Genomic DNA, 17,474 nt, shown 5'->3' on the forward strand with positions numbered 1-17,474 from the left:
TATGTTGTGTCGTGTGTACTATTGTTTGTCTGTTTGTCTTTTTCATTTTTAGCCATGGTGTTGTCAGTTTAATTTCGATTTATGAGTTTGACTGTCCCTCTGGTATCTTTCGTCCCTCTTTTTTAACTTGTAAGGCAAAGAAATTCAACTTAAAGGAAAAATTTCTTTAGAAATAATGTGAAAGCACTTTAAAGATTGTTTGTATGTTATTTAAGACAAAATAATAAATATAAAATATTTCATTCACTTTTGGTACTTTTTACTTGAGAGGGAACATTAAAACAATTTGATACTCTGTGAAATCAGTTTGTTTTGTTCTTCATTAGAAAATGATAAAAATTACTTTTAGTTAATGTTACATTCTAATTTTCATTTTCTTTTCAAATGGCTTGCTAAATATTATTTTTGTTAACTTTAATTCACCTGTCATTGAAATATTTGTGCAATCATTTATCTGGTGGATTTGTCAGAAGTGAATCATCTATGACTGAAATCTGTATTCTTTCAATAATAATATACAAGTATTACTGACACAGGAATAGAACAACTGACAGAAAAAAGAATGATCCAAAAAAGGATGAGTTTCTGCATTCCACACACATTATCAAACTTTTGGTTAATTGTATATGATATGTACATGTTGCAATTTTGTATATTGTATAACATGCAGAAATATTATATTGTGGATTCATTAATATTCGTTGGATACCAATTTTCGTGAATTTCATGGGTACAGGAAAACCATGAATTCCAATGTTCAACAAATAACAGACTTCTTAAGGAATGAGTTTAGACTTTGCCAAATTCACGAAAGTAAATATCCACAAATTTGTACATGTTATAACTTGTTCAATGCAGAAATACAAGTTATAACATGCAGGTTCAAAAGTACCTCATACAAGTTATAATGTATGTCCTTTCATGGATTTGGATTCTTTAGTTCCACAAAGTGATACACTTATTTACGTCCTTTTTTCCTTATGTTTATTTTCCATTAATTAAATGAGATTGTTCTTAATTCCTTTTTTCCTATTTTTCTGGACTTGAACTTCTTGATAACTTAGATATAGGACGATGTGTCATTTTACAACTAAATTGATCTTTTGGTTCTAGTTTTGTGTATTAGAATAAATGTTGTGCACCTGCTGCTTAAGTATTAACTTTCCTTAGGTAATTATGTCTTTTGGTCTACATTGATGATGATAATTGATATATAACATAGGAGTTAATCAACAAAATTCAATACCAAAAAGTCATGAGAAGGGGCAACCACTATGACTAACAGAGGTTCAGATATTTGATTGTTGTTATTTTCTTTGCAATACCTGGTCATGACTTCTTGAAGTAAAAAAAGCTAATGTTTTTTATGTACATTAATACATTATTTTCTTGTTGTCTCCTTTACTTTTTAAGCCATGAGCATAAACAAAATTGCAATTAAAGTTGCTCAGGAACAAAGGACTCTTAACCCTTTCCTCCATTGAGATTTTTTAACATACTTGATTCGCATAGGATTTTTTCAATAAAAAAAATCATCAGTTTTAAAGTATTAATGCATTACATAAATGAATAATACATCTGATATGAAATTCAAGTCAGATATTCTCAAGAATCTCCTTTTCATATTGGATACAATATTTTAAAAGTTTGATGCAGACATTTTGTAGTCAAAGTGTTTCAACTGAAGTACTTCACAGGCGTCAATATGGAATAAAGGGGCTGGCGTTAAAAAGCGTCATTATGGATAAATAATGTATTCAATCTAACAAACTAACGGCAAATATGTGCATAATGCTGTATTTCAGATTATAACATAAAAATATCATTAAATACTGTATTCTTCTAGTGATATTCTTGAAATGATTAAAATATTTTTGTAGAGAAAGAGTCGGGAGTTCCATGTACCCTTACAAACCAACCAACAGAATGTGTACCTAATGCTGTATGTCAAGGTGGTGTTTGTACCTGTAGTTCTGGTTACTATGACAACAATTTTGATACCGGTGGTGGACAGTGTGTTCCAGGTTTGTTAGTTAGTTTTTGAATAAATAATAAAAAATAAAAATGACGAGAACACTTCATACATGTAAAAAAACTGGGTGTTTTTGTAATAGATATGTGTTTAATTTGCCACTGGTTATTAAAATTGATACATAATTATCACCATTAGATATATAGATTCTACCACTGCATTGAGTGTCACTGTGTGATACGATATTTATCCACTCCATACATGTCAACCTCTGACAATGGGAAATCATGTCATGACATGACATGATATGTCAAAAAGCGTGTGAAAACGCGTGACGTAGATGCAGACTTGTTAATATGAATGTGGTAAGGTTCATAATTTCATACAAATTTGTGAATATAAAAAAACAATATATATTCTACTGTGAACTTTTATTGTATTAAGGGCTATTCCAGTAAAAATTATCCAGGGGGGGTGGAACGCCACTTATTTTTTGACCCCCCACCTATGGAAAAGATTAAAAAAATACACCCCCACCTAGAACATGTATTTTCTTCCAAGACCCCCTACCTAGAGAAAAAAAATAAAAGTTAGCTAGTTTTTTAAATTATACAAAAATGTTGCATCCTGTCAAATAAATGTAAAATTTGTTGGTTTATCTATTTCAGTGCATCCAAAAAGGGGGCCCCCCCCCCCCCCCTAAATTCGCCTCTGGTCTCAATGGCAATCATACCACATCTTCTTTTTTATACTAGCTATGTTGCTATTAAAATATAAAATGAAACATGTAACAATGTTATGGAGCAGCAGACGACAGATGCAACATGACGGCAATAGCTCACAGTGACCGAAAAAGGGGGGTGCGATTTTAATTATGGCCCATTTTATTTTTAAAACTGTCAATAACATTTTCAGGTACGACATATTCTTCAGGTGGGGAAACTGGTTGGCACCAACCATTTGATGTTTCAGAGTTTAGTTTGAGCCATAAAATATTTTTGGTAGGCACAATGTAATTCTTTTTTTATTTTTTGTATTTCTTATATACATTTTTTTTTTTCAATAGGCAAATGTTGAGGAAGATGATATACTCTCCTGTGTAACAAGGCCATATTTTTCCGCAAAAATTAGGCCATTTTTTTCTTTCAATACCACCCACGCAACATGCGCAATAAAAATCTAATTGTCTGTGCCAAATATAAATATTTTTTTATGGACCGCATAGTTTGGATGTCACCCACACATATTTTTTTGTGGGGAGACGGTATACAAGGGAGAGGGTACTTGAAGTTGTTATAAACTGTATGCAATAAAATATTATTTGGGACAAAAATTGCAAAGAATTGGCCAGTCCACCTTATTAAGGACATATTCTTTGCAAGGAAAGAGATTTAAGTACAGCAAATTCTGCCATTTCAATTTCAATGAATATACAATAACTTCTTCCAACCTCAACAATATTTAAGTTAACCTTTATTTACAATGTTTAAACTGGTACTGTTGCCTTGTTCATGTTCATGTTGGTTTTTTTTACATAAAAATTTGGGTCTTCATCGATACCATACTTATTCCAGACGTTCCGTATCAGAGGACATTTCAGGCAATTCCTCTGCACTTCTTGTATCATTATATCTTCATCACGGTGACAAGAATAACAGTATAGAGTACCATTAATTCATAGAACAAAACAACAAATCGCTGAAGAAGTCATGTTTACAAAATGTCAAAATGAGCCAAAGACCAAAAAATGACAAGGACAGTTAAGCGTCTTTTATGGAGACAAAAACTATATTCCTAAAAAGTCTTTGGGGTTCTTCAATCGAAATAATAGCAAGCTAAACTAAATGAGATTATTATAAGGGCTAAATCTCGTCTGTACTAGCCAAATTTAACAAATTTGAAGTTGTTTATAAAAAAAATATATATCATGAATGATGGTTAATTACGTTTTTCGGGTTATCAGTTAGACCGCATGGTTTTATTATTACAATAGGAAAACACCCGAGACGTGAAATCGCATGGTTCTATTATCATAGGTAAACATCCGAGACGTCCCAAAAATATATAGGTGCTCCTATACTGGAGGAACATTACACAGTTGTGTACACACACATGGCGGAATGGAACACGATCGGAAATTCATTTGACGATATCTAAACGTTTCGAAACGAAGTGAAAAGTATCGTGCGCCACGTGGGCGCTTACATTTGTCACTGTATGCGCCATTTCTTGTCAATATGCGCTATAGGCGCAGGGGGCACGTCCTTCCCGATCACTGGTTTGACAAGAACACAAACGGACGCTTAAAATTAGTGGTCTGCCAACTTTATTTGCAGTCGGATGACCTTTTCAGGAGAATCTTCCTTCATAACAGGGGGAACAATATGTTTAACCTATCATTCAGAAACCCCCCACCAACAGAAATGAATTTAAATCGGGACCACCACCCTCCAGAATACAATTATGTTGATAACCCCCCACCTATGGAAAAAAATATCGTCGGCGTTCCGCCCCTCCTAGGTAAATTTTACTGGAATAGCCCTAAACAGTGGTCTGTTATGTTGCTTTTAAAGCACCACCACTAGAAACATATTCAAAACAACTGCCAGTTTCAAGTTTAGTTACATTTATTTGATAACAGCACACAATAAAAATGTAACATAGTCAAGTTCTGATCAGAATTCAGTGTCAATTTTTTTATAATTCAAAAGGCTCTCCCACAGTAGGAATTGATATTTGACTGAATTAGCTTCATCAAGATTTGAAAGAATGTCATAATGTTTTGTTTTTTTGGCAATGTAAAATGTCATCTATTATCTCTGCCATTGCTCCCTTTGCTATTGCCTGGTTAAAACTGGGTAGTTCATCAGAAGAAAGCTGGTACTATGAGAGCTGATCCAACAGTTCTGTGATATTTTTATCCCCATGGCCTGTAGAAATCTGTTGCCGTGTTGGCTAGATTTGAGACTGAAATTGAAAAAGAAAAATGTTTTATAAATTTGATTTCCATTAGATAAACATGTTAAATGCTTATTCAAATAGCTACATTGTATTTCTCTTCTCTCATGTATTTTTTTTTTTTATCATTGCACAAATTATGCGTTACTTGTCACTCGATCATTTAAACTCGAACTCCAAAATATAATTTATAAATCTTGAATCTTGCCGTATACATCATTTTGGCTTAACAATCGGCACGTGAGATGACGGTACAGGCCCTGAAAGTGACCTCTTTCTGTGCACATTTCCCCTATAAAGTGAATTTGAAAAAAAAGTCACAAAATCGTTAAAACTAATCACAAACTACTTACCTTTTACTGTTTGTCCATATAGAAAAATAAACAATATGACAGCCAAACAATTACTTCGAATTTTTCGGTATTTATCGACGAATAAGGAAAAAACCAGAGAATAGCGATATCACTAACGACCAAAAAATGAAAAGAATGAAAAAGCGTGTAATTGCGTGTAAAGTGGTGAAAAGCGTGAACACGCCATGTGACAAAATCCTCGCGTGTAAACTGTTGAAAAAGCGTGTATTACACGCGAATATCATGTCACTTGACATGTATGATCCACTGGAGACAATTAAATTTTCAAATTTAAAACGCAAGGCTGTTTAACTGTTGAGAGTGGATAAATATCGTTTAACACAAGATTTGGTGGTGGAATCAGTTTCTCTAATGATTTTTAGATAATAAGCAGGCAAAATTTTTCCTTCTTTTCAAGTGATCTGCAATAAGATGTGTTCTTTCTACATGACGTCATCAGGCATGGTCGCCTTTTTTTTATGCTGTCACAAAAGGAAATTCAGAGGAAAGCAAGAAAATTTGATGTCATAATTGCACAAAAATTAGAAACTTTATTTTATAACTGTTCTTTGAAATGATTAATATATTTTTTGCAGAGAAAGAGTCAGGTGTAAATTGTACCAGGGAGAATGATGCTATAGAATGTGTACCTAATGCTGTTTGTAAGAGTGGAGTTTGTTCCTGTAAAACTGGATTCTACGATGATAATTTTTCTACCACTGGGGGACAATGTGTGTCAGGTAGAGGTCCTTTTTATTTACTGATTTAAATCAACTATATTTCAAAATAATTTGTACTCATATGTTAAAAAATAGACTTAATTTTGAAAAATATTTAATTGAATGTTTCTTATAGATTTATAAATAACATGGAAACATTAGATAACACAGAACATAAAGATAAAAAGCAGTTTTTAGTTTAAAACTCAAAGCTTAACTAACAACAATTCTAACATTGTCAAAAATTATTAGGAAGTATGGTGTTTTTTTTCAAAAATCAAACAACTGCTTATGTAGTTTTGCCCTTTACAATCTAGATTTAATCCTTACAGTCCATACTTGTATTCACAAATTTTTTATGCTAAATATTTATATTTACATTTGATAGTTTGTTTTTTTTTTTACAATTACATTTAGTATAATATAAGTTTATGTAAGCAATAAGACAAAAATGATATAATATTTTACATTATAATTTTTTAGCACTGTTATAAAGATGACTTAAGTTATGGAAACTTTGAAATCAATTTGACTTTTAAAAACTAAAAATGGTTACGTTCATATGCACCACCAGTTAAATATAATTGTTACTTCAATAAACATCTCATTTCTGTCAACTATCTCTCAAGTTTTTCCAACAAATCATAGCGTTTAGAATGAAGTGTATATATAAGTTGGCAACGTAATGGTACCAAGTGATTACAAATTCTCTCTTTTATATGCATGTGAATTTTCTTTGAATCATATAATATTAAGTCACGGTACCCAAATGGCACCTATTTAGAAAAAATTTTTAATGATGTGAATTTAAGCATGGATCCAATTTGGGTACTCCTCATTACGGAATCATGGATAGTTTAGAGGGTGATTCAAACCCATTTTTCTATGACTCAATATGGATTAAAAATCAAATCGGTGTACATATAAAATAAAGAAGGATAGGCTACATAGCTACATAAAAAACACTAAATTATTGTCTTGATCATAAAAAAAACGTAGGTGAAAAACTGTCAAAATAGGTACAATTTGGGTACCTTCACGTTAGTTTATCAATTAATGTTATCAAATCAATGGTTGTTTTCAGGCCTTCGTTTACTAATATCTACAATCAATTAATATTTTGTCTATAAGAGGCTTTCTTGTTGGTGTCAAGGTATTACACAACAAAATAAAATGTTCAATAGTTTCATCAGTGTTGTTACAGAGTCTACACTTGTTTTGAATATTCAGCCTTATTAGATTGAAGTATATATGTGTTAGTTGCTAGTCTAGCACAAATAGACCTTTTCTTTATCTTATTTATGTTTGCATTTGTGGTTTTTAGCAAAGGATGTATTTTGCCAATATCATATATGTCATATTCATCTTTAAGATATCTTAATGTTGAGTACCATTTTATTTAGGATGTAATGGTATCTTTTCAGAGACCAAAATAAAAGTTCCACCTTGGCATACTCCTTGCTCTATATTGAATATTAAGTGATATGAAATAGTATTGTTTTTAGATTCCAATTTGAAAAAGATGTCTTATTAATTTTGTAAGAAATGCAATGTCAAATGCAATGTCAAATGCAGATTTACCAAACTTTGAATTTTTTTAAAAAATTAAGGATTTTCTTATCCCAGGCATAGATTACCTTAGCCGTATTTGGCACAACTTTTTTGAATTTTGGATCCTCAATGCTCTTCAACTTTGTACTTGTTTGGCTTTATAAATATTTTGATATGAGCGTCACTGATGAATCTAAATTATAATCCTGGTACCTTTGATATCTATTTACCATCTAATAAAGCTATATATATGTAGATATATAGATAATTTGAGACCCTTACTCTATTATTCAATGAAAATTCACAAAGCAGTGAGGTAAACTTTGCTGTGAAACCTTTCTGTTATGGATGTTGATGTTTTAAGAACTTATTATTCTTTTAGTAGTATCTACATGTATTATAGTACTTGAATAGAAAGTAAAATAACGAAAATACTGAACTCTGAGGAAAATTCTAATTGATCTTAACGTTATTTAAGTAGTTTGTCATCACTGTCATCTCTCTGTAAGTTTTAGCATTTTTTATGTGACCTTTACTTTTAAATACAGGAAAAAGAGTTAAAACTTTCAGTGCACAGGGTATGTAGCTTGCTCAAAGCTTGTGTTCATGTGTAGATAAAGATTCTATGAGTGACTGGCTAGCACAAATAAAGTTATCAGCAGATTTGTCATAATAGTTCAAAGCTTTATTCGTATTTGATTCATCGATGGCTGGGATAATTCTTGAAAAACATTCCTGATGTGTTCAATTTTCTGACAGATCTGCAATATTACTTTTGTAACATCTTCCACAGAATATAAGTATTTCTGATCATAATTTTGATAACTTAAATTTTTGGCAAGATCACCAAAATGCTTTGTCCAACCATCCATTACAATGCATTATGCAATCAGGTGATAGATATTTGTTATTTTCTTCAAATACTTCTTTGATAAATTGATGCATTTTCTCTCTTTATGTTTTCTAATTAGTTTGTATCATTGGATTTAGCTTCCAAAACTTATTAGCTTTCCTTTATTCTTTCTAGTGCCAGTTCTTTTCTACATAATTTTCTAAGATCATAAGTGGAGGTTTTTTTTACACTATATATATAAGGCTGTATGATTATGGAAATGAAAAAAAAAAAGGAAAGTACGGTCAGAAAAAAAATATCAGACTAGCTACAAAACTGCCTTAATGTCAACATGACGATCCTATGATTTGGACATTTGATAAAATTATAAGATAAAGTTGGATCAAAGTTGATGGGGATAAAATTTAGGCTATCTTCTATGGAATTTTCAAAAATATCTAGACAATCCATTTGAAAAAGAAGATGTGGTATGATTGCCAATGAGACAACTATCCACAAAAGACCAAAATGACACAGACATTAATAAGTATAGGTCACCGTATGGCCTTCATCAATGAGCAATGCCCATACCGCATTGTCAGCTATAAAAGGCCCCGATAAAACAATTCAAACGAGAAAACTAACGGCCTTATTTATGTAAAAAAAAAAAAATGAACGAAAAACAAATATGTAACACATAAACAAACGACAACCACTGAATTACAGGCTCCTGACTTGGGACAGGCACATACATAAATAATGTGGCGGGGTTAAACATGTTAGCGGGATCCCAACCCTCCCCTAACCTGGGACAGTGGTATAACAGTACAACATAAGAACGGACTATAAAAATCAGTTGAAAAAGGCTTAACTCATCAGATGGACAAAAATACAAGTGGACGTTGTTAACTGGCTACTTTAAAAGATTTGTAAAGACATTTTTTCATTGTTTTGAAAACTATAATGAAAAAGAGAAACTTTAAATAGTAAACATTTTGATAACAATAAGATCTATAGATAAATCAACTTGGTTTACTTTCAAATGACCTGTTAAGAAGTTATTTTGCACTTTCTTACTGAGACTTAAGTAGATAGTCAAAAAAAAAATCCAAGTAAAGATATTTCAATGAAATAAGATCTACAAATAAGTCAATTTGACAGAAATCTTCAATTTTACCTATGTACGACATGGCAGACCTTAAATATGAAATCTTTGAATAACAATATTTCACCCCTTTTACCAAATTATAATGTTCATTATTCCTTTTCTTGTATAATTGTTACTTGCATATTGCAGAATTGCAGTCTGGAGTGCCATGTTCTGAGAGTAACTTACCAACAGAGTGTATACCAAATGCTGTATGTAAAAGTGATGGTGACACAGGATTACAATGTACTTGCAACAGTGGATTTTACGATAGTAACTTTGAAAATGCAAATGGATCTTGTGTATCAGGTGAATATTCAATGGGGTTGGGTATTCAACATTTTAAAAGCAATTGTACATACAACAAATTGAAAATTATTTTTTTTTTGAAAATTTGAAGGGTGGTTACCAAACACTTTTGTTAAAGAAAATGAAATGTCCTTTTATCATGACTATAGTCATATAGTGTCGAACAAGATTTCATGACTTTAAAAGGTTTGTATTGAATTTTGATGTCCAAAAAAAGGCAGATTGGACATATATTGAATTAATTTATTGACTACTTTTGTTTTGGATTAATTGTCATTTATTACATAAAAATGAGACTGAAATGATTTTTAGCTCACCTGGCCCGAAGGGTTTAGAGCAAATCTGACATCAGGTAAAATTGTTTATCAGGTCAAGATCTATCTGCCCTCAAATTTTCAGATGAATCCGACAACCTGTTATTGGGTTGCTGCCCCTGAACTGGTAATTTTAGGGAATTTTTGCTGTTTTTGGCTATTATCTTGAATATTATTATAGATAGAGATAAACTGTAAACAGCAATAATGTTCAGCAAAGTAAGATTTACAAATAAGTCAACATGACCAAAATGGTCAGTTGACCCCTTTAGGAGTTATTGACCTTTATAGTCAATTTTTAACCATTTTTCGTAAATCTTAATAATCTTTTACAAAAATCTTCTCCTCTGAAACTACTGGGCCAAATTAATCCAAACTTGGCCACAATCATCTTTGGGATATCTAGTTTAAAAAATGTGTGGCGTGACCCGGCCAACCAACCAAGATGGCCGCCATGGCTAAAAATAGAAAATAGGGGTAAAATGCAGTTTTTGGCTTATAACTCAAAAACCAAAGCATTTAAAGCAAATCTGACATGCGGTAAAAGTGTTTATCAGGTAAAGATCTATCTGTCCAGAAATTTTCAGATGAATAGGACAACCTGTTGTTGGGTTGCTGCCCCTGAATTGGTAATTTTAAGGAAATTTTGCTGTTTTTGGTTATTATCTTGAATATTATTATAGATAGAGATAAACTGTAAACAGCAATAATGTTCAGCAAAGTAAGATTTACAAATAAGTCAGCATGACCAAAATGGTCAGTTGACCCCTGAAGGAGTTATTGCCCTTTATAGTCAATTTTTAACCATTTTTTCGTAAATCTTAGTAATCTTTTACAAAAATCTTCTCCTCTGAAACTACTGGGCCAAATTAAACTAAACTTGGCCACAATCATCTTTGGGATATCTAGTTTAAAAAATGTGTGGCGTGACCCGGCCAACCAACCAAGATGGCCGCCATGGTTAAAAATAGAAAATAGGGGTAAAATGCAGTTTTTGGCTTATAACTCAAAACCCAAAGCATTTAAAGCAAATCTGACATGCGGTAAAAGTGTTTATCAGGTAAAGATCTATCTGTCCAGAAATTTTCAGATGAATCGGACAACCTGTTGTTGGGTTGCTGCCCCTGAATTGGTAATTTTAAGGAAATTTTGCTGTTTTTGGTTATTATCTTGAATATTATTATAGATAGAGATAAACTGTAAACAGCAATAATGTTCAGCAAAGTAAGATTTACAAATAAGTCAGCATGACCAAAATGGTCAGTTGACCCCTGAAGGAGTTATTGCCCTATATAGTCAATTTTTAACCATTTTTTCGTAAATCTTAGTAATCTTTTACAAAAATCTTCTCCTCTGAAACTACTGGGCCAAATTAAACTAAACTTGGCCACAATTATCATTGGGGTAACTTGTTTAAAAAATGTGTGGCGTGACCTGGCCAATCAACCAAAATGGCTGCCAAGGCTAATAATAGAACATAGGGGTAAAATGCAGTTTTTGGCTATAACTCAAAAACCGAAGCATTAAGAGAAAATCTGACAGGGTTTAATTGTTTATCAGGTCAAGATCTATCTGCCCTGATGTTTTCACATGGATCGGACAACCCCTTGTTAGGTTACTGTCCTGAATTGGTAATTTTGGTAAGTTTACATGACCAAAATAGTCAATTGACCCCTTAAGGAGTTATTGCCCTTCATAGTTAATTTTTAACATTTTTCATAAATTTTTTTAAAAATTTTTAGAAAATATTTTCCACTGTAATTACTGGGCCAAGTTCATTATAGATAGGGATAATTGTAGCAACAAGAATGTTTAGTAAAGTAAGATCTACAAACACATCACTATCACCAAAACACAATTATGTCCTGAATTTATCCGTGTCCATTGTTTAATATGCACGAGACCAAGGTGAGCGACACAGGCTCTTTAGAGCCTCCAGTTTATGGTTAAGATAAACAATAATTTAACTATCATAGCCGTGAGTATAATGTATCTTGGCATTTGTCTTTGAAAAATGACTTGTGTAATAGAATAAACCTCTAACTTTTTCTTTTTTCTCCAGAAAAGGCTATTCAGAAATAATTTATCTACTCTATATGTGGAAAATTTTGTGAAAACATAAGATGTGACAATTCTTACCTTTCATATCTTTAGTAATTGATAAAAAATATATTGACTCATCCAGTGTCTAGTCTGAAGGTCATTAAAGTTACTGTACGCATGCATGCAAGTTCTGATTTAATGAAAACACCTGTATGAAATGTTGCGCTTAAAGTGGTGTTTAAACACCAATAATCAATGATCTTAAAAATGTATGTACAGCTGAAGAGTTAAAATTGTGTTGAATACTTTCTATTTAACATATTATTTTGTACTTCAGAGTTACAATCAGGGGCGACATGTACCCAGGATAATCAACCAACAGAATGTGTACCTAATGCTTTGTGTGAGAATAAAGGATCAGGACTTAAGTGTTACTGTACCGGTGACTATTATGACAGTAATGGTAACAGTCCTGGTGGAACATGTAGTGCAAGTAAGTTATGATGTCATTAGTTCATTACATTTGTAGTCTTATTAGTACTTCCACTTTAGTTATTTGTTCAAGTTAACTATGCAACCATCTCTTGGTGCACAATATATTAAAGATGCATTCATGTCATTTTGCATATTAATGTTTGCCTTGTATTTAAGTACATTAGAATAAAATTTACATGAGCTTTTGTCCCCCCTGCATCAGGTTGACAGGGACATAGACATACTGTCCGTCTCCCTATCTCTGGTTTTCTTAGCGCTCTCCTGTGTACAATTTGGCAGTGGTGTCAACAATGTATTAGTTTGTGATTAGGTCTAGTTTATAGTGAATCACAAGTGTTAGTGCAATTATATTTGGTATGCAGTTGTATAAGCATTGGCACATCTTATTTCCATGAAAAATATTTGGCCCCGCCTCCTCAGTCATGGCCCATTGACTTTAAAACTTTTGCTTAGTTTACATGTATAATTTTGTTATTAGAAGAGTTAAGTATGAACTGCTAATGTTAAGTCAATGATATTTGGTACAAGCATTGGTATATCTCATTTCCATGGAGAGTATTTGACTCAACCCCTTTAGTCATGGTGTATTGACTTTGAAAATTTAGCTTATTATTATTTGATCAGTTTAAGAGGAACTGTTAATATAATTTAGGTCAATGATATTTAACATGCAAATTTATCCGTTCGTTCGTTCGTCCCGCTTCAGGTTAAAGTTTTTTGGTCAAGGTACCTTTTGATGAAGCTGAAGTCCAATCAACTTGAAACTTAGTACACTTGTTGCTTATGATATGATCTTTCTAATTTTAAAGCCAAATTAGACTTTTAACCCCAATGTCACGGTCCATTGAACATAGATATGAAATTGGGAGTTTCAGGTTAAAGTTTTTGGTCAAGGTAGTTTTTGATGAAGCTGAAGTCCTATCAAATTGAAACTTAGTACACTTGTTGCTTATGATATGATCTTTATAATTTTAAAGCCAAATTATACTTTTGACCCCAATTTCACAGTCCACTTAACATAGAAAATGAAAGTGGGAGTTTCAGGTTAAAGTTTTTGGTCAAGGTAGTTTTTGATGAAATTGAAGTCAAATCAACTTGAAACTTAGTACACATGTTCCCTGTAGTATAATCTTTCTAATTTTAATGCTAAATTAGATTTTTACCCTATTTCACGGTCCATGGAACATGGAAAATGATCAAGTGGGGCATCTATATACTTTGGACACATTCTTGTTTAATTTTCAAATGACTATAACCATACCCGCCAACTGTCACTATTTGCGGGGGATTTCCCCCATGGAGGCTCCCAAGTGGAAATTTTGTAAGAGCAATTTTGTCCACTATTTTCAAGAAAACAATTAATTTAACAATGGCTATGAGCTTGTTAAAGCACGAAGAAACCAAAAAAACACATTAGAATATATTTGAAGGCCCCCTTGAAGGTTTTGTAGGACTATAAGAACCATCTTTCACGTAAAACCCCCATGGGCATTTTGAAAAGTTGGCAGGTATGTATAACTTGAAAACAGTAAGTGACGGACACACATGGTTTTCAGTAATGATCACAGGACCATAAAATAAATTAAATTAAATTTAGGTTAAGTCCATGAGGTCACCCAACCCAACCCCTAATGTTTGAGAACTTAAAAACAGTCATGATCCCCACCCCTAAACCATATATATTCTTATACGGTACAATAAAAAAAATCAAATGAAATAAAAGGTGAGTCCCCTGGGGTCATCCCACCCCCTTGTTTGATAACTTGTAAACAGTTGAGATCCCCACCCATTAACCATTTATATTTTTGTATGTGGCAACAAAACAAATCAAATGTAATAAATTGGAAGTCCTTTTGGGTCAGCCTCACCCCTCATGTTTGAGAACTTGGAAATGGTCCAGATCCCCACCCCTAAACCATATATATTTTTGTATGGGGCAACAAAACAAATCAAATGAAATAAAGTTGGAGTTCCTTTGGGTAAGACCCACCCCCTCATGTTTGAGAATTTGTAAATGGTTGAGATCCCCACCCCTAAACCATATATATTTTTGTATGGGGCATCAAAACAAATCAATTGATATAAAATGGGAGTCCCTTTGGGTCAGCCCCACCCTCTCAGCAGGGTATTCCATTCATTTTGGCCTACAGGCCAAAATGAATAAGTAGGCGGTCACCGGAAAGAAGGGGGGTCCGGAAATTTTTTGAAATCTAGATTCAAAATCCTGGCATCTGGTGAATTTTAAGACAATATTTCATGCTTGTCAAATTGACATACTACCAGCAGAACTTTTTTTCTTAAAAATTTTGTCTGCACAATTTTAAGAGTTTGAATACTGCTATAATTTAAACGTTGACAAAATTGAGCATACTGTTCAAATTCTGTATTGGATACAGCAATTTTATTTATTAGAAATTTTAATTATAGATAGGATGCACACTTTATTCTATATAATCCAAAACTAAACATGCTGTTGAAACAAAAAACTTTTTCAAGTCATCCATGCATAACTAAAACAAACAAAATTGGATCTGAAATTAAGTCACACTTTTCATCTCTTCCTATCACACATTGTTTTTGAGTGCATTGAAATGGTTCCAAAGATACATGTAGAATTGGCCCTATTGGCAAGAATTCATAATGAAAATTACCATAAAAAAGGATAAAAAATATTTTAAAAAAGTATGAAGCCAAATGTTAATGATCACAAGAAGTAACATTTATATTTTTGCTTTATTTCAAAATTAGGGTTTTAATTTTACATCTATATTTAATGCCCCTCAATTGATGTTTTCTAACTACTAAAATAGATATAGGAAGATGTGGTGTGAGTGCCAATGAGACAACTCTCCATACAAATGACAATTTAAAAAGTAAACCATTACTAAGTCTTAGTGTCATGATTACATGTATTCTTGTTAAGTGTGACTTAATTTTTCAAAATTAAATTATATTTTTGATTCTGTCTGACAGCAAATTTGATTTGTAAATATTCCTTTATCGTAGGAAATTTTCCGTATTTGCTTGAAGTATTCAGGCCTGTTGGGTCATATCAAATCAGGAGACAAATAATGTATTCCATGTCTCCCAATTTAAAGACATCTCTAGATCTGGAGGCTGTCTCCCGATAGGGGAATATTGACTAGCTGTCGAATCTTCGATCCAGCGTAGTGCATTTGAACCAAATTGACAATTATGTCATCGATTCATTCGAGACTATTAATAAAACACAACAGAACAAATTGAAAAATAATGCATGCAAACGTTATAAATTGTTTTATCATAAAAATCCACACCTTTGTGTCGCTTAGCGGGGAAAAAATCTGTGATGGAACGTTTCATCGTCAACAGTTCAACAACAAACCGAAAGTTTTTAACGACCTTGACATTGCATGACTTGCATATATACTCGATATCTCTCGGGATTTTTCTAATAAGTCTCTTTCGATGGATAACGGCCATGTGTTCCGATAGAAATACAAACCGGAACTCTCAAATGTAAATAAAACCTCTAGATAATAATAAAGTTACGACATATAGAATGGTCGTATAAGTAAAATATGCACCTATTTTTTTTTGACTGATGACGATTGAACCGGCCAATAACTGTTTGAAACGGTCAATTTGGCCGGCGGCCGGTTCTTATGGAAAACACTGCTCTCATATTTGAGATCGTGGAAATGGTCAAGATCCCCACCCCATAACCATATATATTCTTGTACTGGACAATAAAACAAATCAAATGAAAATGAAGGTGAGTCCCCAGGGGTCACTCCCACCCCCTTGTTGTTCGAGAACTTATAAATTGTTGAGATCCCCACCCATAAACCATATATATTTTTGTATCGAACAATAAAATAAATCAAATGAAATATGGAAGAAGTCCACCGGGGTGACCCCATCCCCTTCTTTTTGAAAACTAGTAAATGGTCGAAATTCCACCCCCTAAACCATATATATTCTTTTATAAGGCAACAAAACAAATCAAATGAAATATAATGGGAGTACCTCTGGGTCATCCCCACCCACTTATGTTTGAGAACTTTTAAACGGCTGAGATCCCCACCCCTTAACCATATATATTCTTGTATTGGACAATAAAACGAATAAAATGAAATATAAGGAGAGTCCCTCAGTGTCCCCTCACCCCATCCTGTTTTGAGAACTTGTAAACAGTCAAGATCCACCCCCTTCTTTTCCAAAACTAAAAACTGTTGAAATCCCCACAATGAAACCACATGTATTCTTGTACGGATTAATAAAACAAATCAGATGAAATAAAAGGCTAGTCCCTTAGGGTCACTCTTACCCCTACCTCCTGTCTTTTTGAGAACTTGTAAACTGTCTAGATCCCCACCCATAAATCATGAATATTACTGTACATGATTTCAAGAAGATTTGAATGACATACAGGTGTAATACCTAGACATCACTTTTGCATATCACTTAACTAGACCAGACCAATTTGTATTGGACTTTGCCAAATGTCAGGCAACTGTTGGAATGACTAATTTTGAGAGCTTTGTTTGGGAGACTTCCAATCAGCATCCTGTTACAATTATTTCTTGATAAAGTTTTTTTTCCAAAAAGTTAACCACACAATCTACACATTTACAATCTATTTGAAATATTACAATCTACCGTTGCAAACTTTCCACAGGTGCTATCCAGCACTTTGATTTTTTATCTCATGCAAATGAATTAGTCCTGGCTGTACATGGCTGTCAAGATGAAACATTTTTGTCAGTAAAATAGTTATATTCAATCTGAGGTACTTTATC

The 17,474-nt window shown here is 32.8% G+C and overlaps 1 protein-coding gene across 1 annotated transcript in view; it reads left to right on the forward strand.

Moving 5' to 3' along the window:
• Positions 1–17,474, forward strand: part of LOC139493010 (phosphatidylinositol phosphatase PTPRQ-like) — a 279,255-nt gene that overhangs the window by 207,593 nt on the left and 54,188 nt on the right. The window contains exons 9-12 of the mRNA XM_071281153.1: positions 1,881–2,024; positions 5,880–6,023; positions 9,683–9,841; positions 12,536–12,691. Coding sequence (XP_071137254.1) covers positions 1,881–2,024; positions 5,880–6,023; positions 9,683–9,841; positions 12,536–12,691 — 603 coding nt within the window. The remainder of the gene's footprint in view (positions 1–1,880; positions 2,025–5,879; positions 6,024–9,682; positions 9,842–12,535; positions 12,692–17,474) is intronic.

This window comes from Mytilus edulis, chromosome 10, assembly GCF_963676685.1.
Source record: "Mytilus edulis chromosome 10, xbMytEdul2.2, whole genome shotgun sequence".
In the NCBI taxonomy this organism is placed as follows: domain Eukaryota; kingdom Metazoa; phylum Mollusca; class Bivalvia; order Mytilida; family Mytilidae; genus Mytilus; species Mytilus edulis.